The sequence below is a fragment of the Pimephales promelas genome, chromosome 14, assembly GCF_988280905.1.
Source record: "Pimephales promelas chromosome 14, fPimPro1.hap1.1, whole genome shotgun sequence".
Classification (NCBI taxonomy): Eukaryota; Metazoa; Chordata; class Actinopteri; order Cypriniformes; family Leuciscidae; genus Pimephales; species Pimephales promelas.
In genome coordinates, this window is record NC_142782.1 from 21,020,363 (window position 1) to 21,045,815 (window position 25,453).

The window sequence follows — 25,453 nt, forward strand, 5'->3', positions numbered from 1 at the left end:
TTTACTTTTCTCAACAACCTGTTTTCAAATGACAAGGTCGTTTTCAGTGGTGGATAGAAATTATTTTATTTTATAGAATGAGAACCTTTTATTTTATTTCACTGCATTTTAAAGCATAATATCATTTTTTTTTAATTTGTTACATTTTATTTAAAAAAATATTGCTGCTTAATATTTAAAATGGGAGAAATTGAAACTGCTGTCCGAGCCAGCAAACAGAAAAGTGTTGCTTACATTCCCAATCCATTGATTAAGTCATAAAAAATGTTATTGAACATATATGAAGAGTTCAGATGCAAAAGCCTCTAAATGCCATTTGAAATTTTCTTCTTTAATGATGATTTTTATCAAACTTGTATATTTAAGTTCAGTAATTTCACATTGTTTTTTAAGTGAAATTACTGAACTTAAATATACAAGTTTGATAAAAAATCATCATTAAAGAAGAAAATTTCAAATGGCATTTAGAGGCTTTTGCATCTGAACTCTTCATATGTTCTTTTATTGTTCAAACCATCCAGTTTTTTTTAAATGTTTTTAAAACTGTATCTTATAAAGTTGTTTGCTATTCGACTCACTGATTAAATGTTCCGGTTGGAGCGATCCATGGTATCAATGAACAACCTGTGAAACCAAGTGAACAGGAAAGGGGGTTTTTGAGTGTCCAGATTTAAATAGTTTGACCTTGACCCCATAATCCCAGGAATCATTTTTTTTTAAAAATGTTTTCAGAGAGCATCGGTACATTTAAACGCACAGTCACTAAGCAACTTCAAAGGCACCTGAACGATCCCCCTGTCTGTCTGCTCTCTCTCGTTCTTGCTCACTCATACCTTTCAGAGGACTGGAATCTCATGCATTTGACCCAGAGACCCTCAAGCCAATAAGCAGAGTCAGCACTCATTCATTCATACATGTAATCAGGTAATCAATATAACATAATACATCAAATTAACTCAGTTATATTTATAGTATATCTACTACTGTACTTTAGTGGCTATGGCAAGACTACATACAGTAACAGACATTTTAAAGTTACTGCACATGTAAAGTAGCCTGACTTCGTCATACTCGTATTCTTGTCAGAATATGAGTCTGAAACTGCACCATAGGGCTTTGATTATGAGGCATGTCTTAACCGAACCAGGAAAAACAACAACAACAACAACAACAACAACAACAACAACAAAAAACAAAACAAAAAAAAAACTCTGCACTCAATTGGATAGTCGGTAAACGTATAACTAATCAGAGCAACGCAGTAAGTCACTACTTTGTACAAAGTTACAAAGTTACAACGTTCTCAATGCTTCGTTTTGCATGTAGGGACCCTGATTATGTTACTGTGTTAGTGTGGGGCTATTTTGAGCCTTGTTAGTGGTATTAACTAGCAATTTCTTTTTACTTATTATGTAAACAAATCTCAGAGAACGGTTGACTAGGTACCAATGTTTTATTAAACCAAAGGTTCGTTTTGCGCCGGAGTTCCTTCATGTTCGCCATGTGTCTTGGTCAAGTATTTTTTCCTGTTGCCCTGCTTTTGTGTAAGTTCATGCCTTGGTTTGTTTCATGTTTTGTTTTAATTGTAATAAATACTTGGGTCTTGCTATAATTTGCCTCCAGTGGATCATTACATATTGGAATGCAATAATAAATGAATATGCCTAAATTAAATATACATAATAAGGATAATTTAGGATAAATTACTGCACAAATATGCTGAAAAAACAGCAGGATTTCTGAACAAATCATTCATCAACAATAAGAAAATGTCTTATCAGTGCAGAATGTATGACTTCCAATTCCTATCATGCTCATATGGTCAGTGAGTGCAAACCTTTTATTACCACTTTATTTCGATAGTCAACTTTAGACATTTGGAGTAACTACAATTAACTTTGTAACTGCATCATGTTGCCGAAAAATAAATAAACTATTGGTAGACTGGCTGCTTACAGTAATATCTGCTAACAGTTTACAGTATTTTGATGGGAAATTGAATTTTTTTTTAAGTACGTCAACTTATAACTTATTCTACTGACTCTTACCCCTAACCTAACAGAGAGTTGGTTGACGTACTGGCAAAGTTAAGAAAATGTCTAAAGTTTACTATTGGGGAAAAAAGTACAACCAGATTTTTAGTAAACAGATGTAAAGTCAACAGTCAGTAGTAGGACTGGAAATATGATAGAACAATAGATAGATAGATCGATAGATAGAACGATAGATAGAACGATAGATAGATGATAGATAGATAGATAGATAGATGGATGGATGGATGGATGGATGGATGGATGGATGGATGGATGGATGGATGGATGGATGGATGGATGGATGGATGGATGGATGGATGGATGGATGGATGGATGGATGGATGGATGGATGGATGGATGGATGGATGGATGGATGGATGGATGGATGGATGGATGGATGGATGGATGGATGGATGGATGGATGGATGGATGGATGGATGGATAGATAGATAGATAGATAGATAGATAGATAGATAGATAGATAGATAGATAGATAGATAGATAGATAGATAGATAGATAGATAGATAGACAGACAGACAGAGAGTAACAGGGAAGATCAGTTGAAGGCATTCTTGAGTGCTGACTCAGGGGGATTTTTATATGATACCACGTAATGGACTCTATGTTCTGTTTTGTGGTCACTCCCTCTGGCCTTCTTCTGCAATCTTATAAACATAGGTAAAACCATAAAACTGCTCCTCCTCCTCCTTTCTATATATCTCTCTATCTCACACACAATCACACTAAATATCTCAATTTCCCCAGAGGAAACTAATGCAGTGTGTCTGGCTTGATATGAAGCAGCCCTCATATGCTTGAATTAGCATGTCTGTGCATGTATGTATGTGTGTGTGAACTATTGTGTATAATAATATCTGTGAGAAAAGTTCCCATGATGTTACATATGCATTTTTATCCACTTTTTGCAGCATAAATTCTTATTAACTTGATGAAGAGCTTCACCTGATGTCATTCTAAGAGGTGAATAAGGTAGGGAATGATGTATGGAGAAAGGAAGAGAGGAATTGAGTATGGTAAAATCCGATGACATGCAGGCACTCAGATGGACAAATGGCGAGTTGGTGTCACTGATAGTGGGGGGTCTGTGATACTGATATCTTTTAGTCTGAGAGCAAGTGTGTATGTATGTGCGTTTGCATCTTTAGCAATGTCCTAACTGGATTTTTGGGTCTCGTTCAGACCCCAGCATGCACTGGAGCAGCACAAGGTGACAGGAGAAGTAATGAAGATGAATGTGTGTGTGTGTGCTTCTGAGAAGGCTGCTTTTCTGCTCAGATTAAGATCAGGCTTGCTGATAAAAATGCCCGCCAGGCCACTCAGAAACCCAACACTCCTCTCTTCTCTTCTCTTTCCTCACCTCTCTTCATTCCCCCCTTTTCCCATTCCCTTCATCTCTGTCTATTTCCCTTGTATGAGTACAGGAATGAAGTTTTGGTTTCTGTCTTCCATCATGGTCTTTATAAAATGATTTAACATCAAATATTTTCCACACCTTTCTTTGTACAGTAGTGTGTGTGTGTGTGTTTGTGTGTGTGTGTGTGTGCGTGTGTGTGAGAGAAATTTAGAAAACAGTCCTCGCTATGCTAAGACTACAGAATTGATTAAAATGAATCAAAGTTAAAATAAATTTAAGGCATAAAATGAAGAAAAGTGTTTAAGATTTTGCACTATTATTTGACTAGGGTACACATAGGCTATATATATATATATATATATATATATATATATATATATATATATATATTCTGATATTCTGAAGACTGGAGAGATGCTGAAAAACTTTTTTAACACAGGAATAAATTACATTTTAAAATATAATCAAATAGAAACAGTTATTTTAAATTATAATATTTTACTATATTATGGTTTTATTGTATTTTTGATAAAATAAATGCAGCCTTGGTGAGCATGATACTTCTTATTAAACTAGTGCTGTTAAATGATTAAAATATTTAATCGCGATAAATCGCATTAATGTCATAGTTAACTCGCAATTAATCGCAATTAATTACACATTTTTATATATTCTAAATGTCTCTTGATTTCTTTTTTTTTCCATTTGTTTTTTTTTTCTCTCATTTTAATACTATTATCAACATGGAAAAGTGGATCGGCTTGCTTTGTGCAAATGTTTTTTTATTGAAAACAACATGGACAATACCCTGATAGCACACGTACATCACAGAGACGTTTCCCGTCAGATGTCAAATAGACGTTTAGAAGATGTCTCCTACCCAAACAAAATTGGAGTGGCGTAGTCCAGTGCAGTTAAACAAACACCAACAGCCTTGGCGTAGTCGGCAGGGTAACATGCTTTATTGTTATTATTTGTTTTCTTTGTTTTGATTTGTTTATGACTGTCTGGGTATATGTTTTTGTTGTTGTTGTTTTAAAAGGTGGGAAAATTGTTAAGGTGCTTGTTCGACCTGTATGGTGTTTCTAAAATTAGAACGACCCCATACCATCCTGAGGGTAATGGCCAATGTGAAAGATTTCATCCATCCAAATCTTCATCCATCCAACAAATACCTTTCACCCAATTAGAATCCCTTTCGGGTGGTTTATAATTTACTTTAAAATCATTGAAGAGAACTCAAATCCAGAGTTCTCTTCATCTGATGGATTAAGTGAATAGTAGAACACTGTGAGATCATTCATTTGACCCTTTATTCGGCCTCAAAAAACAGCTCTTCTCAGAACTGTGGTTTCCGGTGCATGCCGCGCAAACCCAAAATGGTTTTGAGAGTTGCCTGTAACCAACTTCTCTGAACCAGGTTTAATAAATCATCGTTTGCAACCTGGATCCTAATCAGGGTCATGCACTCTCTCACCCACCAGCGGAATTAGGGCAGACCCAAACAGACCACTCAGCGGGGCCCGATTGGTGGCATTAGTCAGATACCATGATGCCTATTTATTTGCTAGTGACATGAGGCTGCAGGCAGCACTGATCTCTCTCTATCCCTCTGTTCCTATATCTCTCTATCAGCGCCCTGATCCTCTAGGGTCATATTAAGTGTGTTTAAAGCCACTGTTAAAAGGCTTGAATTATCATACTGCAACGATTAGTTATAATGGTCTGCATTCAAAGCAATCTGAGAAACCTTATTGTGCACAACTGCTTCCTTATTAGATCGAACTGTACTTAGCTTCCTCAGGAAACACTGAATGTTTGACAGATTACAATACTTTCACTTTTACAGAACATCATGTTTAGGCCTGTTTCAGAACACACACACAAGCAATACTGTATGTAAACAAAGCAGCAGTGTAACTGAAGCACTCGTATTCAACATGTTTGAGCTGCAGTCTTTGTCTATGTGTCAAAGTATACAACACTATGCGTAATCAGATATTTGAAGGATTTATCACATGTTCCGTGTGACCTCTGTCTTTTTCAGTACTGAGAGCTAATGTAGTCTGACTGACCTGCGTGCATGCTCAACAAAGCCAAGCTACAGTCACATTATCTGTTAGATTTTGCCAAGTAAGACATGTTCCTGGATCAACATATTTTGTTGATCCTGTAACAACATTTTTGTCCAAAAGTTTGGTCCTAACCCTATCCCTACCTCCAACGTATCGCTAAAATCACAGGGAAATGATGGGTGAATAACACAGTAACAAAGTACATTTACTTGAGTTTAAGTACACTTTTTGAATGTCCATACTTTAACTTGATTATTATTGTTTTCTGGAAACCTTTTACTTTAACTTACTTTAACAAATGTCGTACTTTTTACTCCACTACAATTTCGTCAAGGTCCTTGAATAGAAAGTAGTAACGTCAGTCAGGGGATGATTTTGGTTGCATGGGTTGCATTTTGGTTGTAAATGAAAGTCAGGTTGACGTCAAAACCCGAAGTCAGATTAATGTCAACATCCAACTCTGGACAGTCGTTGGATTTTGGTTGGAAATGAAAGTTGGGTTGACGTCAGAACCCGACTGATGTTGGTTTCTGAGGTCAACCTGATTTTCATTTTCAACCACAATGCATCTGTCCAAGGTTGGAGATAGACATCAATCTGACGTTGGATTCTGACATCAATCTCATTTTCAACGTTGAGTTTGGACTTTTAAATGTGAATTTTGTCATTGTTTTGGAGACTTTAAATAGGGCACCATTTGAGGGAACAGCCATTTGGGTGTCCGGAACCATTGTGGTTGTTATTGAGTGTACTTATTCAATCTCACAGTCAATCTATGCTCTAGAAATAAATTTGATATTGAGGGTATAGGGGCGACCATATCTGATTAACGTGAATATTAGTACCAGTCTTCTTGGCCTGATGTCATCCTTTTTTTGGTATCCTTGTAGGATATTATGTACCTGTCAACACTGATGTAGAAGCACCTAGCTGTAAGCCTAAACTTGACATTAACTGTAAACTTGTCCCTCAAATCTGATTGGTTGATTGGAATGTTCCAGGATCAACAAATATGTTGACCCAGGATCATGTTGCACTTGTTGAAATCACATTCACCTTATCTGTAAGTGCAATTTCATAAAAAAAAAGAGTCCTGGAATGTCTTTTTTTTAACAAAACGTTGAAAAGGACAAATAATTGTTTAATTTCAACTAAAATCAAACTTTTAAAGTTCAATAAAAGCAAACCTTCGAAAAACATGACTTGTACCTAATAAAGGAGAAAGGATTGTAGGAAACAACATGCTTTGGTTAGAAAACAAACCATCCAGAAAAAGCTCTGAAATCACAAGCAGACACAAGCCCCACTATGATGGAGGCCTGTTCAAAGCTGCCTCTGCCCTGTCATTAAACTAATCAGCTCATTATTAGACAGTTCAGGTTGGTCACTGGTCACGATTCGTAGAAAGGGAGGCCCTTTTATTAAGCAGCCCTTATGTCTAAGATCTTACTTAAGATACCCTAATGCAAAGTCTGATTTAAACCAAGGGGTCAATGTCTCGATGGTTAGCATGACTCATTAACCACTGCAGGCAGATATACTGCATACCATCGTCCTTATTATCAAGTATTATTCCAATTTAATTTATTCTGTTTCAATTTTTATATATTTTTAAAATATGATTTATTTCTGTGATGGCAAATCTGAATTGTCAGCATCATTACTCCAGTCTTTAGTGTCACATGATCCTTCAGAAATCATTCTAATATGCAGATTTGGTGCTCAAGACACATTTCTAATTATTATTATTATTATCGCAGTTGAAAACAGTTGCTTATTTTTTTTTCAGGATTTTTTGATGAATAGAAATTGTATTGACCCAAACCATTTGAAGAGTAGTGTAAACATATTTACAGTGGGGCAAAAAAAAGTATTTAGTCTGCCGCTGATTGTGCAAGTTCTCCTACTTAGAATAATGAGAGACCACGGCCGCATTAACCATAGGGCTAGGCGGGGCTTAAGCCCCGGGGCCCAAGCAAGGAGGGGGCCCGTGATTGGCTGTGGAGCAGATACTGCAAGCCATCTGATTACCAAAGCCTTACCACGCAACGTCCCCCACAAATTATCCCTGTTATTTAGTTGCACTTTGCCTTAGCCTATATTCCATGCATTATCATGGAATCATTATCATTAATAGAGACGTTCGCAAAGACCCGCCTTTTTTAGGTACTATGTGACGGACGGGCCACGAGCCAGGCGGCTCTCGCGAGTCACGCACATCATGTTCTCATGCACTCACGCAGTGAAAAATACTTCGCGGGGCAAAGACTAACGTTACACCGAGTGATTACGAGAGAGAGTTCAGAGCAGCTTACTGTTGATATGAAACAAAGTCTCAACTTTCAAATATTGTCATTTAAGTAATTTAAACATTACCGTTTTCAAGTTCATGTCCACCGACTGACAGCTTTGTTGTCGGACAAAGTTGCGTATTCGGCGTTATGATTGGCCAGGCCACCTGTCAATCAAACCCCCTAGGCATGCAGGGCCAACGGCTCTGAGCAGGGCATGGTAAATTGAAACGTCAGGTTTTAATTTGATATGACAAATATATTTATTCTATATTTAACTTGTGAACACCGACCTGCTGCTGCACGTAGGCCTATAGATGATTGCTGCCTGCGCCTTATTAGAATAGGTTATATATCAACCAATAAATCGCCTTTACTCTTCTCTTCATTCTAGTCTATTCTTAAAACACAGCGTCATCATCGACCCCACAAACTTTCGGTAAGTTTGAATATTAACTTGATGGATGTATAATTTTGCTTTTTGTGTTTAATTAAACTTTATATTCGCCTAAAGGACTGGCGATAATATATCCGGTAGAAATATTTAAATTTTGCTGCGCCATCATGATGTAAGTTTATCATTTAAACGCGTTTTTAAACGTTGTGGTTTGGATACAAAATATTTCAAACTGCTCAGGCACAGTGAGCAGCGGGAGAATTTATTTTGTAAATGCTGGTTTTGAGACCAAGGTGAACCATAGACTGTGGTGAACTTGAGACGGTTTTGCACAGCGCACTTGAATCCGACTCTGAGGTCTCAAAGTGACAGACGCTGCTAATAAAGCTGCTGTCGCCATGTGTGTCAATAATGTTAATCAAACATCAGAAAGAAAGTAATTTACTGCATTTGACTGAATTACTTTTGCAAAATTAACAAGAATGAATGTTGAATTTGTAGTGAAAACCATGTATTGTATATGTGATTACTTTATATAATATTATTCAGTGCTTTAAGTTTTTCATAGGTCGATTTATTGTGCCTTTGTTCTATTTTAATTTGTGACTCTTGTCATCAGTAAGCTTGAGATTATTTTCTTAAGCTACTATTATTTTTTGGTGATATTGAAATTGGTCACAATAATTATGAAATTTTAGTCAATACATTTTGATATGATAAAAAAATCATGTTAAAAGTAACATAACTTAACTGTGAAGTATATCATGGATAAAATGACTCGTAGGCTATAATAATATAACATTTAGCTCATGTAGTTGGTGACCTAAAGTGGTGGGGGGGGCCCTGCAGTAACTCATAGCCCCGGGGCCCAGTGAGCTCTTAATACGGCCCTGTGAGAGACCTGTAATTTTCATCATAGGTACACTTCAACTATGAGAGATAAAATGAGGAAAAACAAATCCAGGAAATCACACTGTAGGATTTTTAAGAAATTATTTGTAAATTACCCGTTTGAAACCGTTATCTGTATAAAAGACACCTGTCCACAACCTCAAACAGTCACACTCCAAACTCAACCATGGCCAAGACCAAAGAGCTGTCGAAGGACACCAGGAAGAAAATTGCCGACCTGCACCAGAATGGGATAAGTGAATCTACAATAGGCAATCAGTTTGGTGTGAAAAAAAATCAACTGTGGGACCAATTGTAATAAAATGGAAGACATACAAGACCTCGATAATCTCCCTCGATGGGGCTCCACGCAAGATCTCATCCCGTTGGGTCAAAATGATCATGAGAACGGTGAGCAAAAATCCCAGAACTACACGGAGGGACCTGATGAATGACCTGCAGAGAGCAAAGTAACAAAGGCTACCATCAGTAACACACTACACCGAGAGGGACTCAAATCCTGCAGTGCCAGGCGTGTCCCCCTGCTTAAGCCAGTACATGTCCAGGCCCATCTGAAGTTTGCCAGAGAGCATATGGATGATCCAGAAGAGGATTGGGAGAATATCATGTGGTCAGATGAAACCAAAATAGAACTTTTTGGTAAAAATTCAACTCGTCGTGTTTGAAGAATGATGAGTTGCATCCCAAGAACACCATACCTACTGTGAAGCATGGGGGAGGAAACATCATGCTTTGGGGCTGTTTTTCTGCAAAGGGGACAGGAAAACTGATCCGTGTTGAGGGAAGAATGAACAGGGCCATGTATCGTGAGATTTTAAGCCAAATCCTCCTTCTATCAGTGAGAGCCATGAAGATGAAACGTGGCTGGGTCTTCCAGCATGACAATGATCCCAAATACACCGCCCGGGCAATGAAGGAGCAAAAAAGCATTTCAAGGTCCTGGAGTGGACTGTCTCCAGACCTCAACCCCATAGAAAATTTGTGGGGGGAGTTGAAAGTCTGTGTTGCAGCGACAGCCCCGAAACATTACTGCTCTAGAGGAGATCTGCATGGAGGAATGGGCCAAAATACCAGCTACAGTGTGCGCAAACCTGGTGACTTACAGGAAACATTTGACCTCTGTCATTGCCAACAAAGGTTATGTTACAAAAGTATTTAGTTGATAAATTCTTTTCAAAATCCTACAATGTGATTTCCATTTTGTCTCTCATAGTTAAAGTGTACCTATGGAAATTACAGACCTCTCTCATCATTCTAAGTTGGAGAAATTGCACAATCAGTGGCTGACTAAATAGTTTTTGGCCCCACTGTGTATGTATATATATATATATTATTATTAAAGTATATATTTTACCAGTGCTCAATTCTTTCAAGAGGATTTTTTTTTTTAAATGGATGGAGTGAAGTTGGCATCACTATCCTGCAGTTCCAGAGTAAATTGTCACATGATGTTTATGGCTAAGGGGAAGAAAAGCTAAATAAAATGACTCTTTATGTCTTAATTAATGTCTTTATATGAACTTTTGCTGAAAAAATAATTACACAGTTAACAAGTACCACAGCACAGGAGAGCTAATAAGAGCTTACACCTCTACCAGTTACAGCTGTTAACACCATTCTTCTTGTTTACACAGGCAATGATGAGTTTCATAATAACATGTCATTTACGCTCAACTGTTAGCTAATGTCCTTAGTGCATGCTCATTTATATTATTAATATTACATCTAACCCTTCCAAACGCCTCTGTAGCTTCCAGAGAAACTAGGGCTCCATGTGGAGTGAGCAGCCCACATAGCTGTCATCCATTTTGTCCTCTCGAGTCCCTCTGACCAGCCTCTTTCGTTCTGTTATATTCCGTACCAATAGTCAGAGTAAAATGCTGTAGTCCAGTATGGGCACGTGATGAATGTGAAGTACACGGCTGTGTTGTCGATAACATGTGATGTACATATTCAGCTATTGGCCATGATAATATCTGATAGGCTCAGAGTCAGTTTAAAATATCATTTTAAAAGCAGCACACCTTTTGTCACAAACAACACTCATAGAACAAAACTCTCACATCAAAAACGAAACAATATACTGTATGTATATATATATATATATACATATACAGTACATATATATATATTTACATATACATACTGTATATATATATATATATATATATATATACATATACATATATATATACGTATATATACATTACAGCACAGGTTGTTCTTGAATCCTAAACCTTTACCGTCCTCCGATCAATTCAAAACAACAACAACAACAACAAAAGAGAGAGAAGAAGAAAGAGAGATACATCTGCCATATCAGGCAAAGTGTGCAAGGCGCTCATGAGAAATGTAGATTTCAGTTGTAGTGCTTTCACAAAATAAGTTCAAATAAAGCCATGCAACAAAGAATAGGAATTGGGGGAGGGGTACAAATCGCAAGGGATGGACTTCATATCCCAGATTGCCGTGGACAAAATCCTGAGGAACGGGAGGAAGTGGGCTTGTCTCAGGTCTGGTCCAGCCATTCGGCACGTTTAGGAGCTTTGCAGGTGTGAATGTCGACAGCCTCCTCGCAGTCTTTGCACTCAACAGCGCAACACCACTTAAACTTACACTCACACTTGGTGATGCGTTTTACGCGTGTGGTGTCGTAGCCCCGTCCGCAACACATGACCTCGCAGCCGTCGGTTCCCCGGGATGTCTTGTTACAGACCCGACCAGCAGTTCCCAATGAACCTGGAATGCAAAAAAAAAAAAAAAGGAAATGATTTTGTTTCAAGACCCAGATTTTACATTGGACATCAAGTGGTGCAACATAACCCAAAAAGTAATAACGCATTTCAAAATGTATTAAGCCCACAACAATACAAATCATTCAATCATAGATTCATAGAATCATCAAAATAAAATTAATTACAAATTTAAATATATTAGTGGAATATATATTTGATATATATATTTCTACATTTATATTAGTAATTTTTTATAACCACATTTCATTCCTTTTGACCAAAAAGCACAGTTAAAAGTTTCTATTATGGACAAAAAAGAATTAAATAAAGAGAAAGATTCACATTTGTTAATGCATATTTTTGTAATCAATAAATTACTAAATAAGATGCATAAAATGAAACTTAAAAGTTTCACGTAAAAAAACAAGTAAACTTTTTTTTTCTATTTTGTTTAAAGGTTTAACAGACAGTGTAATTCTTTTTTTTTTTAAAGTGATTTTTCTGATTATTATTTTATTTTATTAAAGGTCGTAATGGTCGTATAATTCCGCCGAAAAACCATTTGACTGGACACACAAAATTACATCTGAAAAATAATAATGATATAAAATAACTAATACATTTCAATGAACAAATACAGAAACATACTCTTTATTGACATCAATAAGTCCATGAAGAACCTTTAACATCCACCTTTCCATTTAAAGTTTTATTGATTTATTTTATAGTGGACAAAAGGTTCTTTGGATTATTACAATAGGTCTTACCACTAAGACAAAATGGTTCTTTTAAGTAGTGTTCATGAAAGGTTCTTTGAGGAATCCAAAACGGTATCACAGTAAAACCTTCTATGAAACATCCTACCCAACAGTCTAGTAACACAAAGTCACACAGAAAGTAAGACCGACCATCAATAATCAGATTGGTGTTTTGGAGTCTGCATGTTGTTGTTTCGCAAGGTTAAACACACAGTGGACAGAGATGGTCTCTTTCTTAAAAAAAAAAAAATCTGCTTGCCCTGCGGCCATGAGAACCAGAGAGTGATGGTTGTGCTGGCAGCTTTGAAAGAATGGGATTTGAAAAATGAGCCTGTTGTATCCTTGGGGTGCAAATTCCACTGGGGTGGTGATGCTGGTGGTGGTTAGGGGGTAAGCGCATTGACCCTCTAAAATCACTGAGCTGTGAGCTGTCTGTCTGACCCAAACACACACTCAAACCATCACACTGATGCATGAGCTGCAGAAGCATTCTCAAAAAAAGCAGAGTAACACAGTGTGACGTGATATGTCTCCAGTAGGAATACGTTGTCTAAACTATAGTTAGTTTTAGGGAAGCCCTGGATAATAGGTTTATCAATATGCTACATTTCTAATGGAGTGTTAAGATGCGTTCTTGTGTTCAAAAACAGCTAAATGGAACAGAATGCAACAAAATGTATGGTTGAGTGGCACACCACCCCAAAAAAGTAACACATCTGCAAAGCATAACAAGTGCTAAGATGCTTTCACAGAAGTTGCATTTTTAGATTCATTCCCTATGAAACACTACAGATAAAATATATATAAAAAATGAATTAATAAATACATATACTTTACAAATATATCTAAAAAATTGAGTCATAAAGTAATGAAAAGGTTTCTATTTATGACCCATCACCAACTGAACATGGATCTTGTGCCGCTAGTCCAGATGATACATGCATGAGTGTGTGTCAGAGCATCAAGGATTAACGGAGCAAAAAAAAAAAAAAAAATCCCATCCCACCTCTTCTGACCCTGTCAAAGCCTCTATTGCTCTTTTTACCCTTAAGGTTTATGGTTGGGTTTAGGGCAGGGCAGGGCAGGTGTGAGAGTCAATTTACCTCAGTTACTGAAATGTACTCACTGACTGTCTTTCTCCACACATCAAGTCATGTAAAAATGAACATGGCTTACCACCATCATACTGGATCTCAGGAGTGAGGATCCTCTGAGGTCTGAAGGTGATTCAGTGGCCAACCTGTTACGGTACGTTTACACAACAGCCATGGTCTAAAAACAGAAACGTTTTTCCTTTGCGTTGTCCGTGTACAGACAACAACATTGTCAAAACAATCCCCGTTCAAACGGATAGACAAAAACGACTAAAAACGCTGCATTATGCTGCCAGGCCAGTAGTTGGCGATGTTACTTTGTGAAGAAAACTATGTGGCTACAGATTTAACATGGCACTCCATGACTGCTTTCACAAATTTGCATTTTTGTAGTTTACACTGAGATGATAACAGTATTTTTTTTTTTTTTTAAATGGACAATTTGAAACCCGTTTTCAAAGGTTTGCATTTTCAGGTCCCAAAAACTTTCAAGTTCTTGTTGAAAATGGTGTTGTGTAAACGCCAGCTTATACGTCATTAAACACTTTACTGTCTCTCATAAACAGGATTTTATTCATCACACTTTTATACCTTTATTCATCAGGCAGACTAAGCACTTCCTGCATTCTGCACGTCTGGTATAATCTAACTCTTAATTCTGAGAAGTCTAAGCAAAATCCAATATACTGAGTGCGTCAGCAGTTAGTCAGAGTTAACTATTTGTGACATTAGTAATACATGAGTCACAGTGCTAATTGCATTATTACTAAATAAGTCAACATTTATACAGCTTGAAAGGCATCGCAGTAGTGATAATATTCAAACATCCGGGTTTACTTTGTTATAAATTCTTTAACCAATTTAACTAATAATGCCAGTCATAAGTTACTTTGTGGTCTTTTTTTATGCATATATTCTTTGTGAAGAAGGCAACATCTGACCAAAGTATTGATGAAAGAAAGAAATAATTAAAAAAATGTTTTTTTTTAAATTATCATTATATATATACAGTATATATGGTATATATACAATAATAATAATACAATAATTAATAATAAATTAAATGTAAATAATTAAAATGATAAATTTAATAAATACAGAAACATTACAGAATCGTTATTTCATGTTTTCATTTTCATTCTTACCTGCAGCTTTGTCCATGAGGCAGTAATCAGGTGAGGTTTCGAAGTACACCAAGTCATTTTTTGTGGCTTTCCTGAAGTCTTTATTGGCTACTGTGAATCCTGTCCCATCTTGGTTCATGGTGACCTCGATGGCTCCGTTGTATTTTTTGCGAAGGTAATCTCCTGTTTTACGGAAATCTGACATTGCCAACCAGCAGGTTCTCAGAGTGCATGACCCACTGACTCCATGACATTTACACTCCAGCTTCATAAACCGTTTTACAGCCTGTAAAAAAGAGAAACAGAGAAAACATGCCTAGTAGTAATTATATGAACAGATTCCATGTGGCCAAGAATTGCCTCAGAATGTAAACAGAGTTTCAAAGGAATGTTATCATAGAACAATGTTTTTGTGTTATTTATGCCCGTATTTATATACCGAGTTGTTTAGTTATAATCAAACTTTTTCACTCACCAGCCAATTTGGCTACTAAATTGTTAAGTTACCAGCAATTCAGAACGTCGCCAAGCCAAAACAAGATTCGCACAAATAAACCAGATTATCAATGGCACAGATTAGATTTGGTTTTAAATACATATATATTATGATTATGAATCATTGAATTGCTTTCAGCTTCATGACAGTCAATAACTGTTTGGAGATACCATTGAAATAAAATAAAATAGAAATAAAAATAAAATCCTCTGCAACTTTTCGCATAATTGCGTGTAACAAAATAAGGTTCTTTTTGCCCAAAAGTCTTGGACATGCAGCATTTATAAGAACGGGTTAGAAAAAGTGGCCTCTCAACTGTCTTCTAGGGCTCCAGCGAAACACACCAGACAATAAGCAACGTACCTCAGGCATCTTCATAGAAGCTGAGTGGTGCCGCCGGTGTGCGTATGGTATCTCATGAAAGTGCGTATTTATACCACGAATGTCATTTCTCGTGGCATTACGCCAAAAATGTTTTTTGCGTGCATATGCTATGCACTGAAAACCCCTTGGGTAGGTTTAGGGGGGAGGGGAGTGGGGAGTTCGTGCGTATTATACACCATAAAGTGCGTATCATATGCACACGAAAAACGCGTACCGTATACACGCAAAAACTATTTTTGGCGTATAAATGGCACAAGAAATGACATTCGTGCTATAGATACGAACTTTCATGAGATCGGGCTCGAATATGTATAGTATGAATGTAATCTGAATGTGACCTGCCTGCATTACTTGCATTGCTTCACTGCCATTCACAAATCCTCTCCTGTGGCATAATAGGATAGTAAAGTGTCGCACACTTCAGAATCTCACCAAAAGTAGTAGGTCATCCATCTTACTTTTGTGACATACTGTTTTCTATACTATATTGTAGGGAAGTATGTGATTTCGGATGCAAAATTAAAGACGTGGCGCAGCACAGTGTTTCTCTCAGTATGCAACCCTCTTTACACTTTGATTTGCTAATGATTGAGCCTCTTTTTATGGAAAGGACTCTGAATCATAACCTGCCAAATTAGCCAATGTGTTGATATGCGTTACCCGCCACAGTGGATTTTCACCCGCATTTGGTGAGTTGGCGAGTGTAATGTCAAACCCTGGTTGTAATACTGGCTTCATTCATTCAACTTTTCCAGAATACAGTTATAACACAATGAATGTGTCACATAGTCTCTGTTCTCACCATTCTGCCACAGCGGTTGTTATGAAGGTTCATGAGTGCTCTTGCATCTTTCACAGTTCGCTCTTTTGCATCTACGAAGGCTTTGGCGAACTTTATCCCATAGTTGATGTTGTCACTGCAGCCACCCCAGTCAAACTCCCCTCGTTCGTCGCTGGCCCGGCCACGCTTGTGGGGGTCACAGTTGCACGACTTTAGCTCCCCCTGACTGCAGGCACGGGTAATGGCGAAAACCACTCCCGCCGAGGAGATCGCATATACGAACGCCGCCTCACGACTGCCTGCGAAAACAAAGATCATGAAGCCACAACAAACACATTCAGGTCCTTAATTAGACACTCAAGACATTTAAACACACCCTCCACTCTCATATAATCCCAAGCAGCACTTCTGATTTGTCCGCCAGAGACCTGCCTAGGGGTGTGACTTGCCCCAGTGTGAGTGTTTGGTTTAAATATTAGTACAGGCCTAATCCCTCCAGGGTGGGCCATTCTCTGCTAGGATAAATTGTTTGAAGGTTAGCAGTCTGATAGTGAACTGCCACAGTTATTTTCTAACCTTAACCTGCTTTTTCTAAGCATCCTGCATGTTTGGAGTCACGCCACTCACACCGATTCCTTTAGCCAGACTGAATGTAAGAAAAATACCAAATGTAAATCATGATGGACAGACTCCAGTTTTGAGAAGAAACCAAAAGTGTGTTCTCTAAAACATGTTTTATAGTTGTTTTAAATATGCATTTTCCATTGAAATTATAAAATTACAATATATATCATATTTGGTATGTTATATTTTATAGTTACATTTGCACCATAGTTCAAAAGTTTGGGGTCAATAAGATGTTTTTTTTTAAGACATTTATGACTTTATTAAGCAAGGATGTGTTAAATTGATTAAAACTGATAGTAAAAAATATTTATAATGTTACAGAAGAATTTTATTTCAAATAAATGCTTCTTTTGAACTTTTTATTCATACAAAAATCCTGGGAAAAAGTTTTAATGGTTTCCACAAAAAACACAATTTTCAACAGTTAACAGGGTTAAATTACATTTTAATAAACACTCACCTAAAGGATTATTAGGAACACCATACTAATACTGTGTTTGACCCCCTTTCGCCTTCAGAACTGCCTTAATTCTATGTGACACTGATTCAACAAGGTACTAAAAGCATTCTTTAGGGATGTTGGCCCGTATTGATAGGATAACATCTTGTAGTCGATGGTGAATCGTGGGATGCACATCCAGGGCATGAAGCTCCCGTTCCACCACATCCCAAAGATGCTCTATTGCGTTGAGATCTGGTGAATATGGGGGCTATTTTAGTGTTCAAAAAACCAATTTAAAATGATTCAAGCTTTGTGACATGGTGCATTATCCTTCTGGAAGTAGCCATCAGAGGATGGGTATATGGTGGCCATAAAGGGATGGACATGGTCAGAAACAATGCTCATTTAGGCCATGGTATTTAAACGATGTCCAATTGGCACTAAGGGGCCTAAATGTGCCAAGAAAACATCCCCCACACCATTATACCACCACCACCAGCCTGCACAGTGGTAAAAGGGCATGATGGATCCATGTTCTCATTCTGTTTATGAAAAATTCTGATCTGAAATTCTCAACAGAAATCGAGACTCATCAGACCAGGCAACATTTTTCCAGTCTTCAACTGTCTGATTTTGGTGAGCTCTTGTAAACTGTAGTGTATTTTTCCTATTTGTAGTGGAAATGAGTGGTACCCGGCGGGGTCTTCTACTGGGGATTTTCAACAAGGCATTTTCGCCCACAGAACGGCCGCATACTCTATGTTTTTCCCTTTTCACACCATTCTTTGTAAACCCTAGCAACAACAAACATCCCACGCTCAAAATTGCTTAAATCACATTTCTTTCCCATTCTGACATTCAGTTTGGAGTTCAGGAGACTGTCTTGACCAGGACCACACCCCTAAATGCATTGAAGCAACTGCCATGTGATTGGTTGATTAGATAATTACATTAATGAGAAATTGAACAGGTGTTCCTAATAATCCTTTAGGCGAGTGTATTAATAGTATTAATAATAATTGTGACACATTGGAGGACAAATCAGTAGATTTAAGTTAGATTTTTTTAAACCAAATGCTAAATGTGGAGTAGCATTTAAATACCTTGAAGTTATTTATTGCTAGTGATTATGAATAACTTCCACAGAACTTAAATTTTGTTTTAATAGGCTCTTTTATTGTAGGACCCCCCTGCCCTGATCTCCACGTAAAGTTGTCCTTCTCACGCTGCACTGCAGTCGTTTTCAGTTTCCTGTTGCGGCTAAAATGTGTTTCAATGATCTGTGCTCATGTAGTGCAATGACATCTGGAGGATATCTATGTTTGAATCGCTCCATCATTCATACAGCAAGATATTCTCTAAAGAAAAATATATTTTTTTAATAGTACAGTTGCCGTTTATAGGAGAATCCTCTCTTGGCAACCGCTCCAATTCTAATTCCATTTCATAAACTGAATACAGGCAGTGCTGCGAGAGTCTGTCCGGCTGCCAGAATCATCTCTCCAAACATTTACATCCACTATGCCTGTTTATGTGGTAAAGAGGCATAGAGAATGCTGGAGGGGTGATATTTTCACACAGGGATCTTTGGAACACTGTATGAAAGCCAAACAGAAAGCACATTTACAGTGCAGATTTCTTGAGTAAACTTCAGGTTCAGACTGAAATAAGTGATCCTGTGGGGTTATGTCTGTTTATCACACCTGGCCTGGGATTTGTGTGAATGTGGCTGCATTTTCTTGTGAGATCCGAGTCGTTTCATTGACATCCCTCAGTGATAAACAGTGATGTACATGTCCAAGAGAGTAACTGTTTAAAATGTCATTACCCTATTCTGATCCATACTGATTTATGTGGTGACAGCGCAGAATGCCGATCTAGGTATTTACCATATGAGATGCACAGAGAGATATTTAAAGAGAGAGATAGTTTGAGAATCAGTTTGTAGGGGCTTTAGCACCGGTACTCACTTAGGTCCAATAACTATTGCCGGAAGTACCCGCTTTTTGGCATGTTTGCACCACAGGAACTGGGTATGATTTTAGTTATAGGAATATATAGTAACTGCACATTGATTAACCAAATGTATGCCGGTAAAAAGCAGTTTAAACACACAGTTTATGTATAATAACTCTACGAACTAACTCCACAAAACAGCGATAGATAGACTGACGCAAACGTCCAGGCACTTCTTAACCTTTATGTGGTGGAGTTCTTTATGTTGTTGGATGCCGGCTTCAGAGTTCCTACTGGCGGTGTGACCAGGAGAATGGCCCTAGGGTAACATTTTAGTTCTCGCTAGTTCCCAATAATTGATTTTCTATAACTACCTGGTGCGAAAGGCCCTTATTTCTGTTTCCCAGCAGGTAGTAATGGATGGTAATGGTCTTCTTGCATTGTGCAATCCAGCCCCTCAGGATTGTGAGATCACTGACACTAGAGTTAATATAGTTTTGATAGTTTCAATTAAAAAAATACAATAATAATGATCAAATTTACTTGAATTGACTACTAAAATATTATAGTATTGTCATTATTGTTATTGGTTTAATGTCTAATAGTCCATATATGTATATATAAGTAACTTTGCATCATGTCAACTAGCAGTCATTAGAGTATTAGTATACAGTCTGCTAACACTTTATTGTGATGGTCCCCCAACAGACCATAAGTAACTTTGCAAGTCCATGTCAACTTGTTCTACTGACCGGTCAACTAATAATTCATCTAAAGTGGACTGTCAAAATAAAGTGTAACCTTGAATTATTATAATAATGAATAATGTCTAAAAAAATTCAAATGTTATGCATTGTATTTCTCTCATGGAGTAATAAATATTCCTTATAAACTAAACATTGCTGTTACATTTAAAATGATAACTTCAGTCATTCTCTTTTAAGATTTAGCATTTCATTGTTTTTCTTCATCAGCCTTGACTCCTTCTGTCTCCAAAACGCACAGACACATTTCTAGTACTCACTGCGCTGTATGACTCTTCCAAAAACAGTATGGTCTCTGTCCAGGGCGCTGCAGTTCCAGCGGTGATGGCGGAATTGATGCTGGCACTCTCGAATCCACTCTTTAGCCCCGCCACCGATCGACTGCATGATGTCTGGATACTTCTGACACAACTGTCTCTGTTTATTCACCAACCCGGGAATATTGTCACAGATCACACGTGCACCAAGGGCTCCAATATACCTGAAATATACACAGAGAGAGGTTTAAAACCTGAATTACTGAACCAAACAGTCAGTTTTTGTGCTGAATCAGTAAACATTCAGTGATTATGCATTGCCTGATGCCAAAGAGTTTGATCATTCCCAGAATCTTACCACTCATTAGTAGAATTTCATTGGAAAGTTTGGCAAACTGGCATGTGTCATAAACAGACATTCACAAAGCAGCCATTATTTATGATTTATGCCAAGGCACATGCATAATAAGTTCAACATCAACCAATTTGCGATACATTTTTGAGCCTCTATGATAACTTGTATCGATTTTTTAGACTATTGCTGTTTTATATGAAGTATTATGTTTTAGCTCCAATTATCATTTGCTGTGATGTCACACTTGACTCTACTTAGGTAATCAGAACAGAAGAATATTTACTGTAATGAATTATGATGCATTCTGTCTCTCTTTTAATCTCTGTATGGTTTTCACTCCTGATCTGATTTTTTCAATCCATCACTGTTCGATAAACCGTTTGTCTAATGCCAACAGAAACTGGGATAAAATCCCACTCTTTCTCACCCAAACCATATCACATCAAGCGTTCACACTAACACACGCTAAATCATGTCAGACTAAAGGAGGATTTAGTGCTGAATATATTAGTTTGCAAAAAAAAAAAGTCTGCATTTTTTATGAGAAAATGAAGTTTTTACCTTTTTAAAAAATATTTGTGAATGTTGATCAACCTTTTTATAACGACTGTGTTCCTCCCACTCCGATGCCTCATTTGACTGTGATTATAGGGCTTTATCGGACCCTGCGCTTTGCGTTCAATAGTTAGAGTTTGGAAACGCTCACCCACACACACCATGCTTGTCTCACACATTGGTGGTTATTAATTATCCACAGGACCATGACCACAACCACATGCTGTAAAAACACAGTAAAATCTGCTCTCATTTACGCTGCGTCTCTGTAGTTAGGCTTGACTGGGTAAAGAATGTACAACTAGTAATTTTTTGCTTCTATTACCCAAATAGAGGTAAAAACTATGATATATTAAACGATAGAACTATACAGACAGACAGTTAGACAGTCAGCCAGACAGACACAGATAGATTTTTGTGGGCAAGGGTGGAAGACCATGCCGAACCCAGTACAAAAGCTCACAGGTCAAAGATGAAGTTCACTTCAAAGGACACACACACATCTTAATATCTGTGTGGAAGTCCCGGAAAGGCTTACGTTTGGCTTCGTCTGTCTCTCTCTCTCTCTCTCTCTCTCTCTCTCTCTCTCTCTCTCTCTCTGTGTGTGTGTGTGTGTGTGTGTGTGTGTGTGTGTGTGTGTGTGTGTGTGTGTGTGAAACAAGTTCACTCGTATGGGACACTAACAGGCCGCCCAGTAGCTTAAGAGGATTCCTGCTCTGTCTGTTTAAAGTGATGGATAAGCAGATCACAGAGAGAGAAAGAGGGAGCAAAAGATCCCCTTCTCTCTGGCTCTGGTGAGTGCCTCACATTGGGAATGTCAGCCTGACTTATTATTACACAACGATAGTAACAAAGGACTTGCTTTCCTCTGATTTATTTTTTATTTTCTTAGTTTCCGTGCAAATCAAACCAATTTCTGAGCAGTTAGTAAGGACTGACGCAATTGTTAGAGGTCCAGTATGTAAGATAACATGATCTTCATCAGAGAGCAGCAGAGCGCTGGAATACAGCATGTTTTATAGTTGGGAGGCATATTGAGCAAAAACATTAAATTAACATTTGTCAGGCAACCACATGCATTTATTTTCTAAGTATACATAAAACCCAAACACTCCTTAACTACATTTATATATGTGAGCATGTGGCTGGTTTATTCATGATCGCTCAGACTCACTGCACTGTGTGTGTGTGTGTGTGTGTGTGTGTGCATCTAAGCAGGAGGCCTGACACATATTGCAGTTATTTAATTTATTCTTCTGTTATTGGCTGGCACCACACCTCAAGCACACCATGAAAACCCAACCCATTACTCTGATATAATGATGTACAGGGCCTGTTATAAGCACAAGCTCTGGGGGAAACCCCATCCCTCATGCGCATTTAAAATTATATTTTGAGGGGGCGAAATGCACGATTTGTGTGTTTCTAGAATAATTGCATTTTAAATGCCAATATCTTGGTGGAGAGGGCGGTGCCGGTGGAGCTGCGTTCCTGCACCAACGTGTGTGTTCGTTTTAGTAGCCACTCGAGTTGACTGCCATCTTCCGAGTCCAGACCTCTATCCACCAACAGGGTGCGAATTATGGGGAGTTTGGGGGTTCTGAACCCCATAATTAAAGCTTAAACCACCCCAAAGAAAATAAAAACAAAAGGCTGGGGGTCTCAGTGTATAGCTACTTTCGAAAATAAGTATAACTTTATATTTCAGCAGCGTTGTCAAACAAAAACGGTGTTTTAGTAACCACAAAAGTTAGACAACAAGTTAGTTATTCAGACCGCGCTAGAGAGACGCTCGCAAACAGAAGTCGCTTTCGCCTGAAGATAACCATAGCAACAGCTGCGCGAGCACTCAGGATACGTAGTTACTACCTCTGTACTGTCTTTGTTTATCACTCCATTATGTTTACATGGATAGGACGCATATAATACAAAGACTTTGCTTGCATATAAGACAAAGAGCTTTGTCTAAAATGTATTTAAGATACTTGGCTAACTGTGCGTGCCAATCAATTCAGCGCGCGAGACGAACCTCACCATATTTCGCCCAATAAACTAACGACAGAAATTGCTTTAAGTCAAACACTCTAAACCTAGCCGGCCCTATACTTTAAATGACCATTAAAACACAGACATAATTAAAAAAAACAATGCCCAAAGGTTTAAAACTCTGTTCTTCATTAAACTAGGCTACAGTTAACACACACACTTATAGCCTACCATTGTTATTCAAAGCCATCACTAAAGAAAACACTAGCTATATATCCAACTAACATATCTTTATAAATGTCCAGTCTCCCAAAATGATGGCAGCTCGATCACCAGGAGCAGAAATAACCGCTCGGTTTCTGCGCGCGAGTGTGTGGCAGCGGCGGCGCGCGGGGATGCTGGACGCTACTCACCACCAGGACGAGTCCACGCGCGGCGTGAGGATGAGCAGGAGTAACAGGAACGCGCAGCACAACCTCGAGGACGCACGGGGACCATAGGATGAGCCTGTGCTGTTTCTGATTATGTGTCTTAATCCCGAGCCTCCGGGAGCAGCGGTAGATCTGTTGAGAATCCGGGGCGACCCAATAACTTTACCGCAGCCAAACATAGTTGAGCGTGTCCTCCAGCGGTGATAAGAAAACACGATTCTGTACTGTAGGAAATTGGTATAAAGAACGTTTAGGTCTGCGAGGACCTGCTGAAGTTTGGATTTCTGATAGCCGGACAGATGTACGGAGTTCCGTGCGGACGATGCGCGGACGGATATCATGTATCTGCCCGGATATTAGCGTGTGCCATATAAAAGTATTCCCCGAGATCTGGCAACCGCAGCAGAAATAATCCAAGCCAGACGGCAGGTTCAGAGAGCGCTTTCTTTTCTTTTTTTCACCTCCTCTTGAGAACAGATGAAGTCTCGGTGAGGTGCAATTTGATCAGCAAGAGTGCCAACTTTTCCACTTTTTCTCCCCACGTTTTGCGTTCAGGCAGGGCTGTGAAACACGCGCCTCTCCGTTTTTCCATTGGAGTCTGCGAGCGCTGATAGCAGACTGCGCGAGATAAACCGGGGCGATGAACTGTGCGAACTGCAGACCGAAGGGGTGGGCGACGGGGGGAGAGAGAGAGGGGCGATAGGAATGTTGACAGCCCGCCGTCTCTCCAATCTTATTGGGTAAAGCTCACAGAGACCGGAGCCCCGGGGAAGCTTGAGCTCGCTCGGGATACGCGCCGTTCCCTGGTCAGTGGAGAGTGGAGACACGCGCCACGCTCCTATCACCTGCTGAACAACACGCAGCATCCTTATATACACACTCCGCTGGAGTGCAACCTCACAAACAAACGAGAATAGGGGGGAAATGAGACTACACACTTTAATTTGTACATTTAACTTGTAACATCAATGTCCGTCACTTGTAACAATACAATCCGTTCACTTAACTCGACTTTCGAATTAAATATCCCATAAAGCAATAATAATAATACATTGGTCAAAGGTTATAGGCAGTTAAGACGTTTGCCATAAAATTAATATGTCTATTTTAATGAGTTAAAAAGTTTTACAGTTTGGGTTTGAGCGATGCTCAAATCAATCAATGTTCATTGTTTACATTATAAAGTCAGATAGCTTTTTATTATTTTAAGCGTGCTTTGCTCGTAGGATAGTGTGCAGTTACAAAACCCTTATTATGATAACTGTAGCCAATCTTATAAATTACAATCAAACACTTGAATCCACTCAAGAACGCAGTATTCGCACTGATGGCAGGCGCAATCGTCTGGAGAGATGCGCGTGTCTGAATACACAAGCTCGTGTTTACAGATAAGACTCTAGAGCTTGCACGAGTGCTGCTGTGTATAAACATCGCGCGGATTCCAGTTTCAAAACATCACATAGTTGCCTGTTGCATGACTCTAGATAAGTAAAACCATTCTCTTTATTAATGCAATGTGTAAGATCCACTCACAATGGTCTGTCTTAACTGTTGTAAACACTGCAGAATCCTATGGCGTCACCACTCTTAATGTAAATTATTTAAACCACACAATATAAAGCAT

The 25,453-nt window shown here is 38.3% G+C and overlaps 1 protein-coding gene across 1 annotated transcript; it reads right to left on the reverse strand.

Annotated features, from left to right (window-relative positions):
- Nucleotides 1-11,268: 11,268 nt before the first annotated feature.
- wnt2bb (wingless-type MMTV integration site family, member 2Bb) lies at nt 11,269-24,637 on the reverse strand. The gene is made up of 5 exons (XM_039679066.2): nt 23,812-24,637; nt 20,506-20,726; nt 16,478-16,755; nt 14,817-15,081; nt 11,269-11,823 (listed from the first exon to the last, which is right to left on the reverse strand). Exons 1-5 carry the CDS (start codon nt 24,168-24,170, stop codon nt 11,594-11,596), a joined length of 1,353 nt encoding a protein of 450 aa, XP_039535000.1. The 5' UTR covers nt 24,171-24,637; the 3' UTR covers nt 11,269-11,593.
- Between the last annotated feature and the right edge of the window lie 816 nt (nt 24,638-25,453).

Coding starts and splice junctions, on each gene's coding strand:
- wnt2bb (XM_039679066.2), bottom strand. CDS start 24,170: ATGATATCCGTCCGCGCATCGTCCGCACGGAACTCCGTACATCTGTCC. Junction 16,756..20,505: donor TGGAAGAGTCATACAGCGCA/GTGAGTACTAGA, acceptor TTGTTTTCGCAG/GCAGTCGTGAGGCGGCGTTC. Junction 15,082..16,477: donor ACAACCGCTGTGGCAGAATG/GTGAGAACAGAG, acceptor TCTTTTTTACAG/GCTGTAAAACGGTTTATGAA.